Source organism: Calidris pugnax, unplaced genomic scaffold, assembly GCF_001431845.1.
Source record: "Calidris pugnax isolate Ruff unplaced genomic scaffold, ASM143184v1 scaffold30, whole genome shotgun sequence".
NCBI classification, from domain to species: Eukaryota; Metazoa; Chordata; class Aves; order Charadriiformes; family Scolopacidae; genus Calidris; species Calidris pugnax.
The window spans coordinates 1,440,351-1,454,760 of NW_015090776.1; the positions used below are offsets into that span (position 1 = coordinate 1,440,351).

The 14,410-nt window shown below is 41.2% G+C and overlaps 1 protein-coding gene across 2 annotated transcripts in view; it reads left to right on the forward strand.

The window, feature by feature from the left end:
* Positions 1 to 14,225, forward strand: part of RNF2 (ring finger protein 2) — a 34,658-nt gene extending 20,433 nt beyond the window's left edge. For both annotated transcript variants that reach the window (XM_014948799.1, XM_014948806.1), the window contains exons 2-7: positions 5,647 to 5,735; positions 6,436 to 6,596; positions 8,029 to 8,244; positions 9,354 to 9,626; positions 10,761 to 10,932; positions 11,882 to 14,225. In XM_014948799.1, the coding sequence (XP_014804285.1) occupies positions 5,649 to 5,735; positions 6,436 to 6,596; positions 8,029 to 8,244; positions 9,354 to 9,626; positions 10,761 to 10,932; positions 11,882 to 11,983 (1,011 nt within the window). In that variant the 5' untranslated portion in view covers positions 5,647 to 5,648 and the 3' untranslated portion in view covers positions 11,984 to 14,225. The remainder of the gene's footprint in view (positions 1 to 5,646; positions 5,736 to 6,435; positions 6,597 to 8,028; positions 8,245 to 9,353; positions 9,627 to 10,760; positions 10,933 to 11,881) is intronic.
* The last annotated feature ends 185 nt before the right edge of the window (positions 14,226 to 14,410 follow it).

Genomic DNA, 14,410 nt, shown 5'->3' on the forward strand with positions numbered 1-14,410 from the left:
TGTCTTGGCACTGTGAGAATAGCTAGAAAAAGCCCTTCTCTCAGATTCACCTCCGTGCTAGGCAAGGAGAGCTGGAGATGGTCTGGCCACAGCAATGCAGCTCCTCCATCAGCACAAGAACAAGAGGGTGGTGGAGCCCAGTCCAGTCCTGTCTTGCTCATGGGTTTTTTGTTTTTTTTTTTTCTACTGGAGACCAACAGATTAAATGACACCTGAAAATGAACCAAGCAGTGCTGTTGGGGACGTGCTTTGAAAATGACTGCGCCTAAAGAGTACTTGCTTACTTGCAACAGATGTCAGCATAGTTGTCTGTTTGCTGTTAAACCTGAGGGCAAGGAGCCAGTGCCATCTCCTCCTGCTTGCTTGGGAAGCTTGACTTGAGAGTCCCAAGCGAATGGAGATCATTGAGAAGAACGTGTAAAGAGATGGTTTACTGGTTATGATTTTGAGACTGCTAGTTGATACTCAGTGGCTATCACATGGTCAGTTCAATTTTGGGTGACACTGCCTCTCCTGATTGTGGAGTTTGATCTTTGATACTGGTGCCAACTGTTGATGTTGCTGGATTAGACTTCAGCAGTGTGAAGAAACACAATCCAATCTGATGTCCAATAATGTTATAAGAAAGAGAAGTCAAGCCTCATTCACATGTATTTTTATAGATCTGGAAATTGTAGGGGAACAGGGAGAAAGCTAAAGAGGTTTATTTAGTGATCATCATGCAGATTAAAAACTCCATGTAGTGTAATGTGGTTTTTTTTTGTTGTTGCTGTTGATTATTTTTTTGGGGGTGGGGGGAGAGGGGAGCTCGGCCTGTTTGAATTGACCATGTTTTCACTGTTCCTCAAATTCCAACTTCGTACGTTCTATAGACAGAAGAGGTGTTTGCTAGTGGTAAAGTGGACTATGTGGATCTCTCCAGCTTTCAGCTAGCTTTAAGGCCAGTGTTTTTCCTCTTAAAATTTGAAAGTGCTATCACTGCAGACCTTAGGGTGAGAATGAAGCACTCGGCATCTCAGAATAGCAGCCTTTAGAATAAAGCTGGTCAATTATATCTCATGAGGCTTGTACCGTGTCTTCTGCGGTGGAGCCTCGGGCGGGTGGGCGAGGTTGGGATATAAGTGATAGTGTTAATACACTTGTTGTGCAGACTGATAGATGTGCTGACAGTCTGGTGCCTGGAGAGCTGAGTCCTGCTCACCGCGCTGTTCCTGATACAGGCCAGGATGCTGTTGGCTTTCTTGGCCACCTGGGCACACTGCTGGCTCATGTTCAGCCACTGCAGACCTTAGGGTGAGAATGAAGCACTCGGCATCTCAGAATAGCAGCCTTTAGAATAAAGCTGGTCAATTATATCTCATGAGGCTTGTACCGTGTCTTCTGCGGTGGAGCCTCGGGCGGGTGGGCGAGGTTGGGATATAAGTGATAGTGTTAATACACTTGTTGTGCAGACTGATAGATGTGCTGACAGTCTGGTGCCTGGAGAGCTGCCCTTCTGTGTTAGCAAGTGTAAGCCTGCAAGTTTAGGCAAGATATTTCAACGAGCTTTTTGCTACGGGGCTGCTTAGACGAGTTCTTTACGGTGATGCATGATGTTGGGAGCAGGCTTTTCTGCTAAGAGAGGCTGAGATTTACTGGGATTTAGTTGTCTTAATCTGCTGCAGTCTGACTGTATGCTTCAGCAGATTTTGGGAAGGGTGTGAATGATTAGCAGCTTCACAAATTTCTCTCAGTAGTTGAAATGCTAGTTAATTAAATGTGTCAGCTTTAAAAGCACTCAAGAGTAGCATCCACTGCAGATGCAGGATAATTATACTGGGCCTCTGTTAGAACAACCAACTGGCAACAACACAACAAAAATCCTTACCCCCAAGGACTTGAATTCCCATATGTCTGGAATTGCTTAGACATATGGGTTTAGTGGTGGTTTTTGACAGTGTTAGGTTGATGGTTGGACAAGATGATCTGGAAGTTCCCTTCCAGCTTAGGCAATTCTATGATTCTGTGAATTACCTTAAATAATAGTGGAAATCAGAACACAGAGAAACTGTTCCCTTTTTTTGCTACTAATACACTTTTCAGCATTGCTTCTTCGCTGAGGTGTATCACTTAATACCATCATTAAATTCATACCTCTGAATAATTTAAATAAAAAACACAGAATCGTGAGAGGACAGTTAGTGCTTGGCCAGACGGGGAGCTGACAGGTTGCCCCTGGGTTGTGGTAACCGGTCCCTTTTAATGAAGAGGTAAGGTCCTAACTGGACATCTCACATTTTGGGTCTACACAGAGGAACATGTCTCTTAGGACAAGTAAATTGTATTTTTAGGGCGCAATATTTGTATAATAATAATTGGAGTTGATGGTCTGTTATCTCCTAATTATTTCTTTTGATGCCTCTTCAGGTCCGTATTACTTATTAAATGTAATAGTGGATGTGTCTACTTTATGTCAGGCTCCCCCCCCCTTTTTTCATAAGGTGAGAAAACTCTGATTTCTGTGCCTGGATAAAAGTAGCTCTAATAATCTTTGCTGCACTGCTTCTCTTACTTTTCCCTCAACAATTAATTAAAGCTTATAAAGTAACCTTGTTCTCCAGAGAGGTTGACCCTTTTTACATAGAACTTGATGAGTTGGAAGCTGGATAATAATGTACCTGGTTGATGCCAATAGAATCTGCGTTTGGCTGCTGATTTGAAGGGTCTGGAAATACAACTTAGATTTTAAAAAACCCCCAAAACTCATAAAATAAAGGAAGACAGCACTTCTGCTTTTTCTACCTAGTAGAAATGTCTGCAACTGTAATCTTGCCTCTTTGATATGGTTACATTTATTTCTTTTTTTTAAACATCACACAGTCTGGGATAAGTTTTCGAAACATCATTTTATTCTGTCGTTTTGACCTGACTTCCTTTCACGTGTCTGCAGTGACCACGTGTGGTAGTTTTGCCTCATCTCCTTTATAGATCTGGAAATTGTAGGGGAACAGGGAGAAAGCTAAAGAGGTTTATTTAGTGATCATCAGGCAGATTAAAAACTCCATGTAGTGTAATGTGAATTTTTTTTTTTTGTGGTTGCTGTTGATTATTTTTTTGTGGTGGAGGGAGAGGGGAGCTCGGCGTGTTTGAATTGACCATGTTTTCACTGTTCCTCAAATTCCAACTTCGTACGTTCTATAGACAGAAGAGGTGTTTGCTAGTGGTAAAGTGGACTATGTGGATCTCTCCAGCTTTCAGCTAGCTTTAAGGCCAGTGTTTTTCCTCTTAAAATTTGAAAGTGCTACCACTGCAGACCTTAGGGTGAGAATGAAGCACTCGGCATCTCAGAATAGCAGCCTTTAGAATAAAGCTGGTCAATTATATCTCATGAGGCTTGTACCGTGTCTTCTGCGGTGGAGCCTCGGGCGGGTGGGCGAGGTTGGGATATAAGTGATAGTGTTAATACACTTGTTGTGCAGACTGATAGATGTGCTGACAGTCTGGTGCCTGGAGAGCTGCCCTTCTGTGTTAGCAAGTGTAAGCCTGCAAGTTTAGGCAAGATATTTCAACGAGCTTTTTGCTACGGGGCTGCTTAGACGAGTTCTTTACGGTGATGCATGATGTTGGGAGCAGGCTTTTCTGCTAAGAGAGGCTGGGATTTAGTGGGATTTAGTTGTCTTAATCTGCTGCAGTCTGACTGTATGCTTCAGCAGATTTTGGGAAGGGTGTGAATGATTAGCAGCTTCACAAATTTCTCTCAGTAGTTGAAATGCTAGTTAATTAAATGTGTCAGCTTTAAAAGCACTCAAGAGTAGCATCCACTGCAGATGCAGGATAATTATACTGGGCCTCTGTTAGAACAACCAACTGGCAACAACACAACAAAAATCCTTACCCCCAAGGACTTGAATTCCCATATGTCTGGAATTGCTTAGACATATGGGTTTAGTGGTGGTTTTTGACAGTGTTAGGTTGATGGTTGGACAAGATGATCTGGAAGTTCCCTTCCAGCTTAGGCAATTCTATGATTCTGTGAATTACCTTAAATAATAGTGGAAATCAGAACACAGAGAAACTGTTCCCTTTTTTTGCTACTAATACACTTTTCAGCATTGCTTCTTCGCTGAGGTGTATCACTTAATACCATCATTAAATTCATACCTCTGAATAATTTAAATAAAAAACACAGAATCGTGAGAGGACAGTTAGTGCTTGGCCAGACGGGGAGCTGACAGGTTGCCCCTGGGTTGTGGTAACCGGTCCCTTTTAATGAAGAGGTAAGGTCCTAACTGGACATCTCACATTTTGGGTCTACACAGAGGAACATGTCTCTTAGGACAAGTAAATTGTATTTTTAGGGCGCAATATTTGTATAATAATAATTGGAGTTGATGGTCTGTTATCTCCTAATTATTTCTTTTGATGCCTCTTCAGGTCCGTATTACTTATTAAATGTAATAGTGGATGTGTCTACTTTATGTCAGGCTCCCCCCCCCTTTTTTCATAAGGTGAGAAAACTCTGATTTCTGTGCCTGGATAAAAGTAGCTCTAATAATCTTTGCTGCACTGCTTCTCTTACTTTTCCCTCAACAATTAATTAAAGCTTATAAAGTAACCTTGTTCTCCAGAGAGGTTGACCCTTTTTACATAGAACTTGATGAGTTGGAAGCTGGATAATAATGTACCTGGTTGATGCCAATAGAATCTGCGTTTGGCTGCTGATTTGAAGGGTCTGGAAATACAACTTAGATTTTAAAAAAACCCCAAAACTCATAAAATAAAGGAAGACAGCACTTCTGCTTTTTCTACCTAGTAGAAATGTCTGCAACTGTAATCTTGCCTCTTTGATATGGTTACATTTATTTCTTTTTTTTAAACATCACACAGTCTGGGATAAGTTTTCGAAACATCATTTTATTCTGTCGTTTTGACCTGACTTCCTTTCACATGTCTGCAGTGACCACGTGTGGTAGTTTTGCCTCATCTCCGGCAGTAATCCCAAAATTTTGACGGGTGTATCAGTCTGTCGAGTGCAGTTATTTTTAGCCCTGTCTACCACTATTGATATGAAAAATGGGCAAAACCCTGATAATGTGTGTATGATGTGTGTTTCCGAAACGTAAAAAGTTCTGACATCATTATTATTATTATTATTATTATTATTATTAATATTCTAGCATGCTTCCAGTGAACATGTTCACCTAGTTTTCTGTGATTGTGTATAATTTTGACCTTCCACCCAGTTAGGAAGTTAGACCCTGCTTGACCCTTTTGCATGTTTGTAAGTGGGTGTTTGATTAATGTTTTCCACATCAGGTTGGCATTTGCAGCTTTTGCGCCGCGCAGCCAAGGTTTTGTGGCCTTCAGTTCTGCGTCACCTTTTGTCTAACAACCTTAATTGATGTTTGCCAAGTGTCCATGGCTGACTGACTCCCTCAGTTTCTCTGGAGTGGTACAGAGGACAGGATTATCTGTGTGTAACACAGCAGAGGCTGGTGCTTAGGACCAACAGGTCTTGCCCCCATCCTTCTGCCGTGTTGGCACGGGGACACGGGGACGCGGGGACACCTCACTTGCCAGAAGAGCCTGCTGGGGAGAGGGAGCTGCTCCTGTGCCTGACTTGTTTGACACGAAACTTCTTTCTCTTTATTTTTTTTTCCTTCCCAGCCATGTCTCAAGCTGTGCAGACAAATGGGACGCAGCCTTTAAGCAAAACGTGGGAGCTCAGTTTGTACGAACTGCAAAGAACACCTCAGGTAATATGTGCTGAAGAGCTGTCCTTCATGGCAAGGCTTTCTTTATATTTTTTTTAGAACTTGAAGCTTGATGTTTAAGGTTTTCTTTTTCCTTTATGAGAGTTTATACTCTATTCTAAATTATAGAATATTTCTTTTAAAAAATCCTTACTAAACAAAACCTTTCTCATAATCTTAAGAAACTAAAATATGTTTCATAGAATCATAGAATCATTGAGGTTGGAAGAGACCCTTGGGATCATCGAGTCCAACCATCTCCCCTACTCTACAAAGTCCTCCCCTACACCATATCCCTCAGTACCGCATCTAAACGGCCCTTAAACTCAACCACCTCCCTGGGCAGCCTATTCCAATGCCCATCTTTATTTCTTTTCCTCCTTTCTTTATTTCTTTTCTTCCATCAAGCACACAAGGCTGTGTGCTTGATGTGGTCGTGTATGTGTCCTGATTTGCCTTTCTTTTTGTTTTTTTTCTGTGTTTCTCTTTAAAAGAATAGTAAAGCATGCAATCTCTGTGAGGTAGTTAAATTCCATTAAAGAACTTTGGCCTTGTGTGTTTGATGTGGTTGTGTGTGTGTCCTGATTTACCTTTTTTTTTTTTTTTTTTTCTTCTGTATTTCTTTTCAAAAGAATAGTAAAACATGCAATCTCCATGAGGTAGTTAAATTCCATTAAAGAACTTTAACTTTATCTCCCGCTAGGAAGCGATCACTGATGGCTTGGAAATCGTGGTGTCACCAAGGAGCCTGCACAGTGAGCTGATGTGTCCCATCTGTTTGGATATGTTAAAAAACACCATGACCACAAAAGAATGTTTGCATCGCTTCTGTGCTGACTGCATCATCACAGCCCTCAGGAGTGGGTATGTCAGTATTATTACAGGGAAGAAGGATTTCACTTTAGATGCAAATGTGGCCAAGGAAATCCTTTAAGTCCTGGGTGTCGATGTGGAACAGTTACGTGCCTGTGCACTGCAAGTTTCTGAGTGTGTAGCACACCTTTCATATTTCTTTTTTTTTGGTATTTAGCCATCTCTGGTAGAGCAGACCTGGCCTTTTTCCTTGTATGAAAAATCATCCCACAACTTTGTTTTTTGCAAGGATTTGAAAACCCCTTGTCTCTTCTATTTGTTCCTGTTTTCCTTTTAAATCCAGTAACGGCAAAACAAAAATACACTACATTACTTACAAAAATGAGTCTCATTTCCCTTATTCTTCATTTTCCTAATAATAAATGGCAAATCGTGTGGCCTTCCAGCAGTAGTCCTACTTTCAGGATTCACTACTGAAACAACCTGTGCTAAAGTACAAATAACTTCTCTTGTATTCTTCAACTACAAGTTCATATTTTCCCAAAAGCATTAGAATTCTGAGGTGACCAACAGCGATTGAGTCAATGATGTATCTTCTCTTCATTTTCCTAATAAGAAATTGCAAATTGTGTGGCCTTCCAGCAGTAGTCCTACTTCCAGGATTCGCTACTGAAAGAACCTGTGCTAAAGTACAAATAACTTATATTCTTCAACTACAAGTTCATATTTTTCCAAAAGCATTAGAATTCTGAGGTAACCAACAGCGATTGAGTCAATGATGTATCTTTTTTCTGATAATGGCAATTGCCTGTGTTCAGAGGTCACACGTAATTGGCTGTGCCTGTGTAAATTCTGATGAGTAATTAGCAAAAATACGTTAGTGAGAACAAGAAAACCAGCAGGAGTGAAGATGCCAGCGTTTCAGCTATTGAGGCCTCTTCCTTTTACAAGAAAAAAATTGCGTGAACTTGAACTAAAAAGTTAAATGAGAACAAAATGGTAGGAAGGACAAGATTGGCTTAGTTTTCCCAGTAATTAGTGCTTGAACTATAGAATAAGTTCCTTAATCTTTGTTTTGTCCTGTGAGTGCTAGAAAGACTACGCCTTAATACAATTTCCACTAGACATGCTTTTTTTTTTTTCCCTCTGGGTAAAATTTGAGCCAGAGGATTAAGGGAAGAACCAGTTTCCATGTGGAACTTTTGAACTCTTCAGTCTACATACAGTTTGCTTAAACACACTTTAAAAATTAAATAATTAAGCAGGGAGATATATGGTTGGGATTTTTGCTTTACACTTTAAAAAAAGAAATAATTAAGCAGGGAGATATATGGTTGGGATTTTTGCTTAAATGTCCATAACTCCCAGAAGTCCCATTCCAGATTTACTGTAAATATTGAGTCTTAATGAGCGCTTTGACCAAGAATTGTGGTATTAGAGCCAGAAAGATAGTATTGTTTTCTTCCTTCTTGTTCCTGTCCAGCAACAAAGAGTGTCCCACGTGTCGTAAAAAGCTAGTTTCAAAAAGATCACTGAGACCAGATCCCAATTTTGATGCTCTCATCAGTAAAATTTATCCAAGCCGGGATGAATATGAAGCTCATCAGGAGAGGGTGCTGGCAAGAATCAGCAAGCACAATAACCAGCAGGCTTTAAGTCACAGCATTGAGGAAGGATTAAAGATTCAGGCTATGAACAGGTACGTAATCCACGTAATTTGTCCACGTGTAACCTTGTTTGCCTTAACACTAAAAATACACCGCTCATCCTCACTCCCTGTAGGGCTTGAGATTCTTCTTCTCTCCTCTGAAGTCTGCCAGAATAATTTTTAACCTTTTGTCTACTGGTAGAAACCTTTGTGTCACTCCCTGCAGCTTCTGTGCAGCCTGATGCGTACAGCAGGTTTTTTAGCTTTACCAAGTTATGGCTCTCATGTCTGTGGTGATAAGCTGGAATACAATGAATCCTGTACCAACATTTTACCATTACATGCAAATAAACACACATAATACCAGAAATCAGGTTTTCAATGCATCCTAATTCACAAGGCTGGAATATGTGTTTACACAGTATTGAAATTCTGGGTGTGCATTTTATGGCTCTCATGTCTGTGGTGATAAGCTGGAATACAATGAATCCTGTACCAACATTTTACCATTACATGCAAATAAACACACATAATACCAGAAATCAGGTTTTAGTTGCAACTTAGCAGCCTGATGCGTACAGCAGGTTTTTTAGCTTTACCAAGTTATGGCTCTCATGTCTGTGGTGATAAGCTGGAATACAATGAATCCTGTACCAACATTTTACCATTACATGCAAATAAACGCATATAATACCAGAAATCAGGTTTTAGTTGCAACTGGAATACACAGTATTGAAATTCTGGGTGTGCATTTCAACCTAAGAGAGTCAGCTGGGAAAGAGGCCCCGAAATTTGTTGTAGTGAAACGTAGTGTGATTTATATTTTCAATCACATGTGGATTCCTATTTAGATGAAAATAATGGTCTGAAATTGCCTGAAAAATGAACATAACTGTATGAAGTTTAAAATTATCTTAAAATACGTCTCAAAGGTGTTTGAGTGATAGGAAAAAAATCCATCATCTTGTCTATGAGTATCTCTTGATAAGAAAGAATGAATTTTTAATTTAAAAAAAAAAAAAAGCTTTAAGTATCTCTGTAATGTTTAGTGCTTGTGAATGCCTGTGTGTAACCCCTGGGCTGACAGAGAGTGGGGGCAGGAGGAGTTGGGTGAATTCTGAATGCTAAGCCCCATTCATTTCTCCTTTATTTCTGATCAGGCTACAGAGGGGCAAGAAGCAGCAGATTGAGAACGGCAGCGGAGCAGAAGATAACGGTGACAGCTCACACTGTAGCAATGCCTCGACACACAGCAATCAGGAAGCAGGGCCTAGTAACAAGAGGACCAAAACATCGGATGATTCCGGGCTAGAACTGGACAATAACAACACAACTGTGGCCATAGACCCCGTAATGGATGGTGCTAGTGAAATCGAGTTAGTCTTCAGGCCTCATCCAACCCTCATGGAGAATGATGACAGCGCACAGACGAGGTAAATGTCTTCTGTTCCTCTCTCTGTGTTCTGCTGTGTTTTTTCTGTTGCTTTTGTTTTCTGTCACTCCTTGGGGCTTTTGAAAATCAGTTTACTTGGGTCATACCCCATCCTGTTCACCGTATGCACTCTTTCCCTCTTGCCAGTACAAGGCAGGTAGCTGGTACTGCTCAACTATTGTCAAGAACATGGCAACAATCTGTTTTAAGCCTTTGATCACAAATAAAGACATTTTTAAGTTTTTCTAGGATTGCAGTTCACAGTAGGTACTAGGATGATGGTGTATCCTCCCCTTTCTGCTTGTTATAAGATTCTTTGGGAATAAACAAACCTTGCATAAGCGTCAGCATTTTTTGGAGCAGCTTTGTGTCAGCGGGATTTGTAGGCTGGAAGCTTTTCCTGGCATTTTTTTCATGATCCAGTCCAAGCACAGACTGCAAATTTTGGATCACAGCAATGAGCGGTCTCCTGGAGTTTCCTCAGATCTCTTCCTGGCTTTCTCTGCTGATGAGACATCGCTCTGTGGTGCCTATAAATATATTCTAGGTTTCAGCCAGTTTTTCTTTTTGGTTTGAATCGCATGGAAGTTCTGGGGGATGTTCTGAAAGCCAAAGGGAAGGCTGTGCTCCTGGGAGAGACCTCTGCAGCATTTGTGTCAGCCTTTAATTCCTGTGTAGAAGAATTAAAGTGAGAACAGGTAGTGAGTCAATAAGGAAGAGTAACTTTATGAGGTGCAGAGAGTGTCAGTATGTAATTCCTGCACCTTGTGGCTTTCTGTCCAGGCACTTCAGCCTGTATCTACACTCAGAACATTGTGGTGGTCGTGAGTAGTTCTCAAAACCTCTTGACAACCTGTTATTAGGTTTTTCATTTTGAGCAGGTGACAGGGCAGTGCTGTCTTCTCTCTACAGAGAGCAGGAGGGCTGGGGGGGAAGTGTCAAAAAGATGTCAGGATGCTTTGGAACAGTGTCATTTGTTAAGCTCCTTGCATGTAAGCAATTAATATTCTTGTTTGTGAACCATCTTTTACAGGCCTTTTCACACTTGGTGCTTAATATTTGGGGATGTCCAGGTGGCTTTTCCCCATGCCTGCAACTCGGATGTCTCTGATCATCTCTGTGGTTGTTGTTGCAGGTACATCAAGACCTCGGGCAACGCCACCGTTGATCACTTGTCCAAGTACCTGGCTGTGAGACTGGCTTTGGAGGAGCTTCGCAGCAAAGGAGAGTCAAACCAGATGAACCTGGACACGGCCAGCGAGAAGCAGTACACCATCTACATCGCCACTGCCAACGGGCAGTTCACTGTGAGTGTCACTGCCTTGTCTAAGAGCAAAACTTGAGCATCCACACATCTTTGATAAAGATTTGATTAAAATCCACTCAGCTGGGCTTTTCCTGAATTAGCTTAGCTATAAAATTCATAGCACCAGGCTGTTTATTTAGAAGCAGATCAGTTCCTTTGTGGCAAAATGTATACACCAAGAGCTTGCTTAGTAGAAAAGAAGACATAAATTCCTTGGGAAAAATCCAGTGATGCCAGCAACTCTAGCTGACTTTAGTCATTACTTTACTGTTAAAACTGAAGGGGAAAAAAATATTATTTCATCTGAGAATCTTGTTTCAAGAGCAGATAGCTCTAGCACCAGGAAGTGTCTGTTGTGAGGTGGTGTTCCTCCATTTCTGTGTGGGCTTCACAGCTGTTTCACAGCAGAGAATTAGAGCACACTTAGGGAAGAATCCCTCCTCTCAGCTGCTAACTTCAGGATGTACAGACACAACACGGCAGTATCGCAGTGAGATTGAACCCTGAGCCTGGTCTCACACTTGGGCATTTATCTGAATAAAACAAAGTATTTTGGTTAAGAGATAGGCAGATGCTTTGAAATAAGGATCTCTTTCAAACAGCTTTCAAGTGTCACCACAGATTGTCTTTTAGACAAAAGCAGGGTGCTTCTGGTTTAAATACACACCTACTACTCCCTCTCAGAGGAAAGAGGAGGAGTGAAGTTCACTTTATTTACAACTATAGTCACTTTGCAAGTGTTTTCCATGTAGTTTTAGTGAGATCAGCAGTTCTGAGTATCTAATGTTGCTTTTTTGATGCCCAGTGATTAGCTAATAACTTGTTCCACACTATCAGGGACTTCTTCAAGTCCGTGCATCCTCCAATTTAAGTCGTCTTGTTTCTACAGCGCTACCCCTGCAAAGCCATCACATTTGTTTTTTCATTTCTGTTTGGGTGTTCTCTTCTAGGTATTAAATGGGTCGTTTTCCTTGGAACTGGTCAGTGAGAAGTACTGGAAAGTGAACAAACCCATGGAACTGTACTATGCACCAACAAAGGAACATAAATAAGCTGCGCTGGGAAACTCCTACGGGACTGGCTCTTTTTATAGCTCTGACTTCTTTAATCTTAAAAGAAGGCACCACCATTATCTTCATGGACAAATACACATGATGCCTTCAGGCTCCCTCAGTATACTTATTAATATGATTAGACAGTATTCTGGGTTGTATTTAATTTAGTCTTTGGGTTTTTTGGTTTTTCCCTAGGAGACTAAATGACCTACTCCAGTGCATTCCAGTGTTTGACATGCTTTTTCCTTTCTAATGCATGAGAACTGAGCGAGTGTTCCACTTTGGAATGTCTTCATTTCGTCCAGGTACATCTGGATTTCTGATACATTTGACACAGTTACAGTAGCCTCTGTGAAGTATTGAGCATTGGATGACTAAGGAAGGCTATTCAATAGTAACACACGCCAAGGAACGTGTTAAATGTTGTGATTTGCTAATGGTTATCCTTATAAAAGGTCAGTAGAGAATGGATTTCTGATGGCATCGTGGCTAGAAGGCATCTGACTGCCCAGAAAAGATTTATTAGTCACTTTCTTATGAACAAATAGAGCTGTACTGAGAAAACTGACATCCTAAAACCTTGCTGTTTTACTGGGCTTAATACTTCAGTGCAAGGTGATTCAAGAGATGGGTTTGCTTTTTAATGAATTTCAGGCAAAACAACCCAAATCCATAACTCATCCCCGTGTGGAACACACACACTGTAGCTTCTTCTCCGGCCCCTGTTGCAGTGGTAATCTGTCCTCACAAGCTTCATTGAAGAAAAGCTGGAAGTTTTACAGCCCTACTCTGTTCCCTAGAATAACAGATTTTTATTGTGAATGTATTAGAATGTTCTCTAAAGAACCGTCCTGAATTTTATTTTTGTTTTGTTTTTAATAAGCAAATCCCAGAAATTCCAGCACACAGACATCAAATGCAACATTGAAATGCTTTTGCTTCATGGAATTTGTGCCACCCCAGCTGTGGGCTTATCCGGGCTTCCATTTGAGTAAGGAAGGAGGACTTCAACCATAAGCTGCTCGAGGATTTTTTTATTCTTTTTTTCCCCCCATAGCTTTAACAAACGTGGCTTAGCACTTTGGAAGACAATTTTAGTACTTGACGGAGTTTACCATTTAGTGTCTTAAATTTAGGTTGAAGTTTTAAAGCTTGCCAGCAGGCTGCTGGGCAGAGTCCAGTGGCTGCTGTTGGTTTGCATCTTCCACTTCCCTCCCCTCCCTCTGGGCTTTGCTGCAAGACTTGCCCATGGAGCCTCCCCCCCTTTGCATCTGAAGCTCCAAGCAAAAAATATCACTGATTAATTGATTAATAGGTGAGAAATAATACTACTTTAAACCACGTGGCTTGTCTTGCCCATAGTTAAGACCGTTTTGGGCACGTGGTGTGTAAGAATTCAGGTGCTGGGGGATTCCCTTGGGAAGGAAGTACCTTTCCAGCCTTTCTGTCTTTCAAGCCAAGCACTTGTAAATATGTGTCCATTCCAGCTGCTGGTTCAGATCAGCTTTATCCCAATGTGAAAACTGCACAGGCTTCTTTGAGTAACTTATTTTACTTATTATTTTTTTTCTTCTTTCTGGAAAGACTTGCTCTTTTCTTTTTTTTTTTGGTGACAGGGAACAGAAGTTTTCAGGCCCCAGAACACAGAAAGGGGGCAGTTTGAAAGGAAATGTGTTATTTGTGACCTTCTGGTGAACCGTTGCGTTGTCTAGACTAGTAGTGCATGTCCATGAATATAACCTTGAGGGGGGTGGGGGAGCGGTGATGATTATAAATGCTTTCAAATTGATGGGTGAACTTCTAGATTAGTGGCAGCCTACCTTCCCAGCGTGGTAGTGAAGGTAACGTCCAGTCCCTTGAGCAAGAGAGGTGTTTGTGAAGCTGAGCAGTCTGGCCAGGAGCTGGCTGTCACTTTGTCCCCAGTTCCTCAAGAAGAGTGGGGGGAGAACGTGAAGCTTTTATTTTCATGTTGTAGTGAATTTCCTGAATATTTATGTTCCTTAAATATTATCTATATAATGTAGTTGTTTGATTAAACCATTGATTGCACTGTGACTCTTTAGTGCTATAAACTATTTTATTTTCAAAATGACTTTACTCTTCCACCTTTTAAAGCCATATTATTTTTAAATTGCATGTGTTAGGTCCAAGTAAGCCTGATATAGCTCGAGTGTCCGACTGAAGTCACACTGAAATTCTCAAATTGACAATAAAAGCAAAAAATGTTACCAACAACCTATTGGGAATTCCAGTGCTGCTTCCTCTTGGAGTTCAGAGAAGAACCCTTTTGGACAGTGTGTGTGTGTGTTGGGGCTGTCCCAAGGGAAGGGTGAGGAGGTGCAGGTGGCCTCCACTGGTGTTGATGGGAGTGGAGTCTGGACCTCGACACTCTTACAGTCCATTGAAACCAACTCAGCTCCTGCA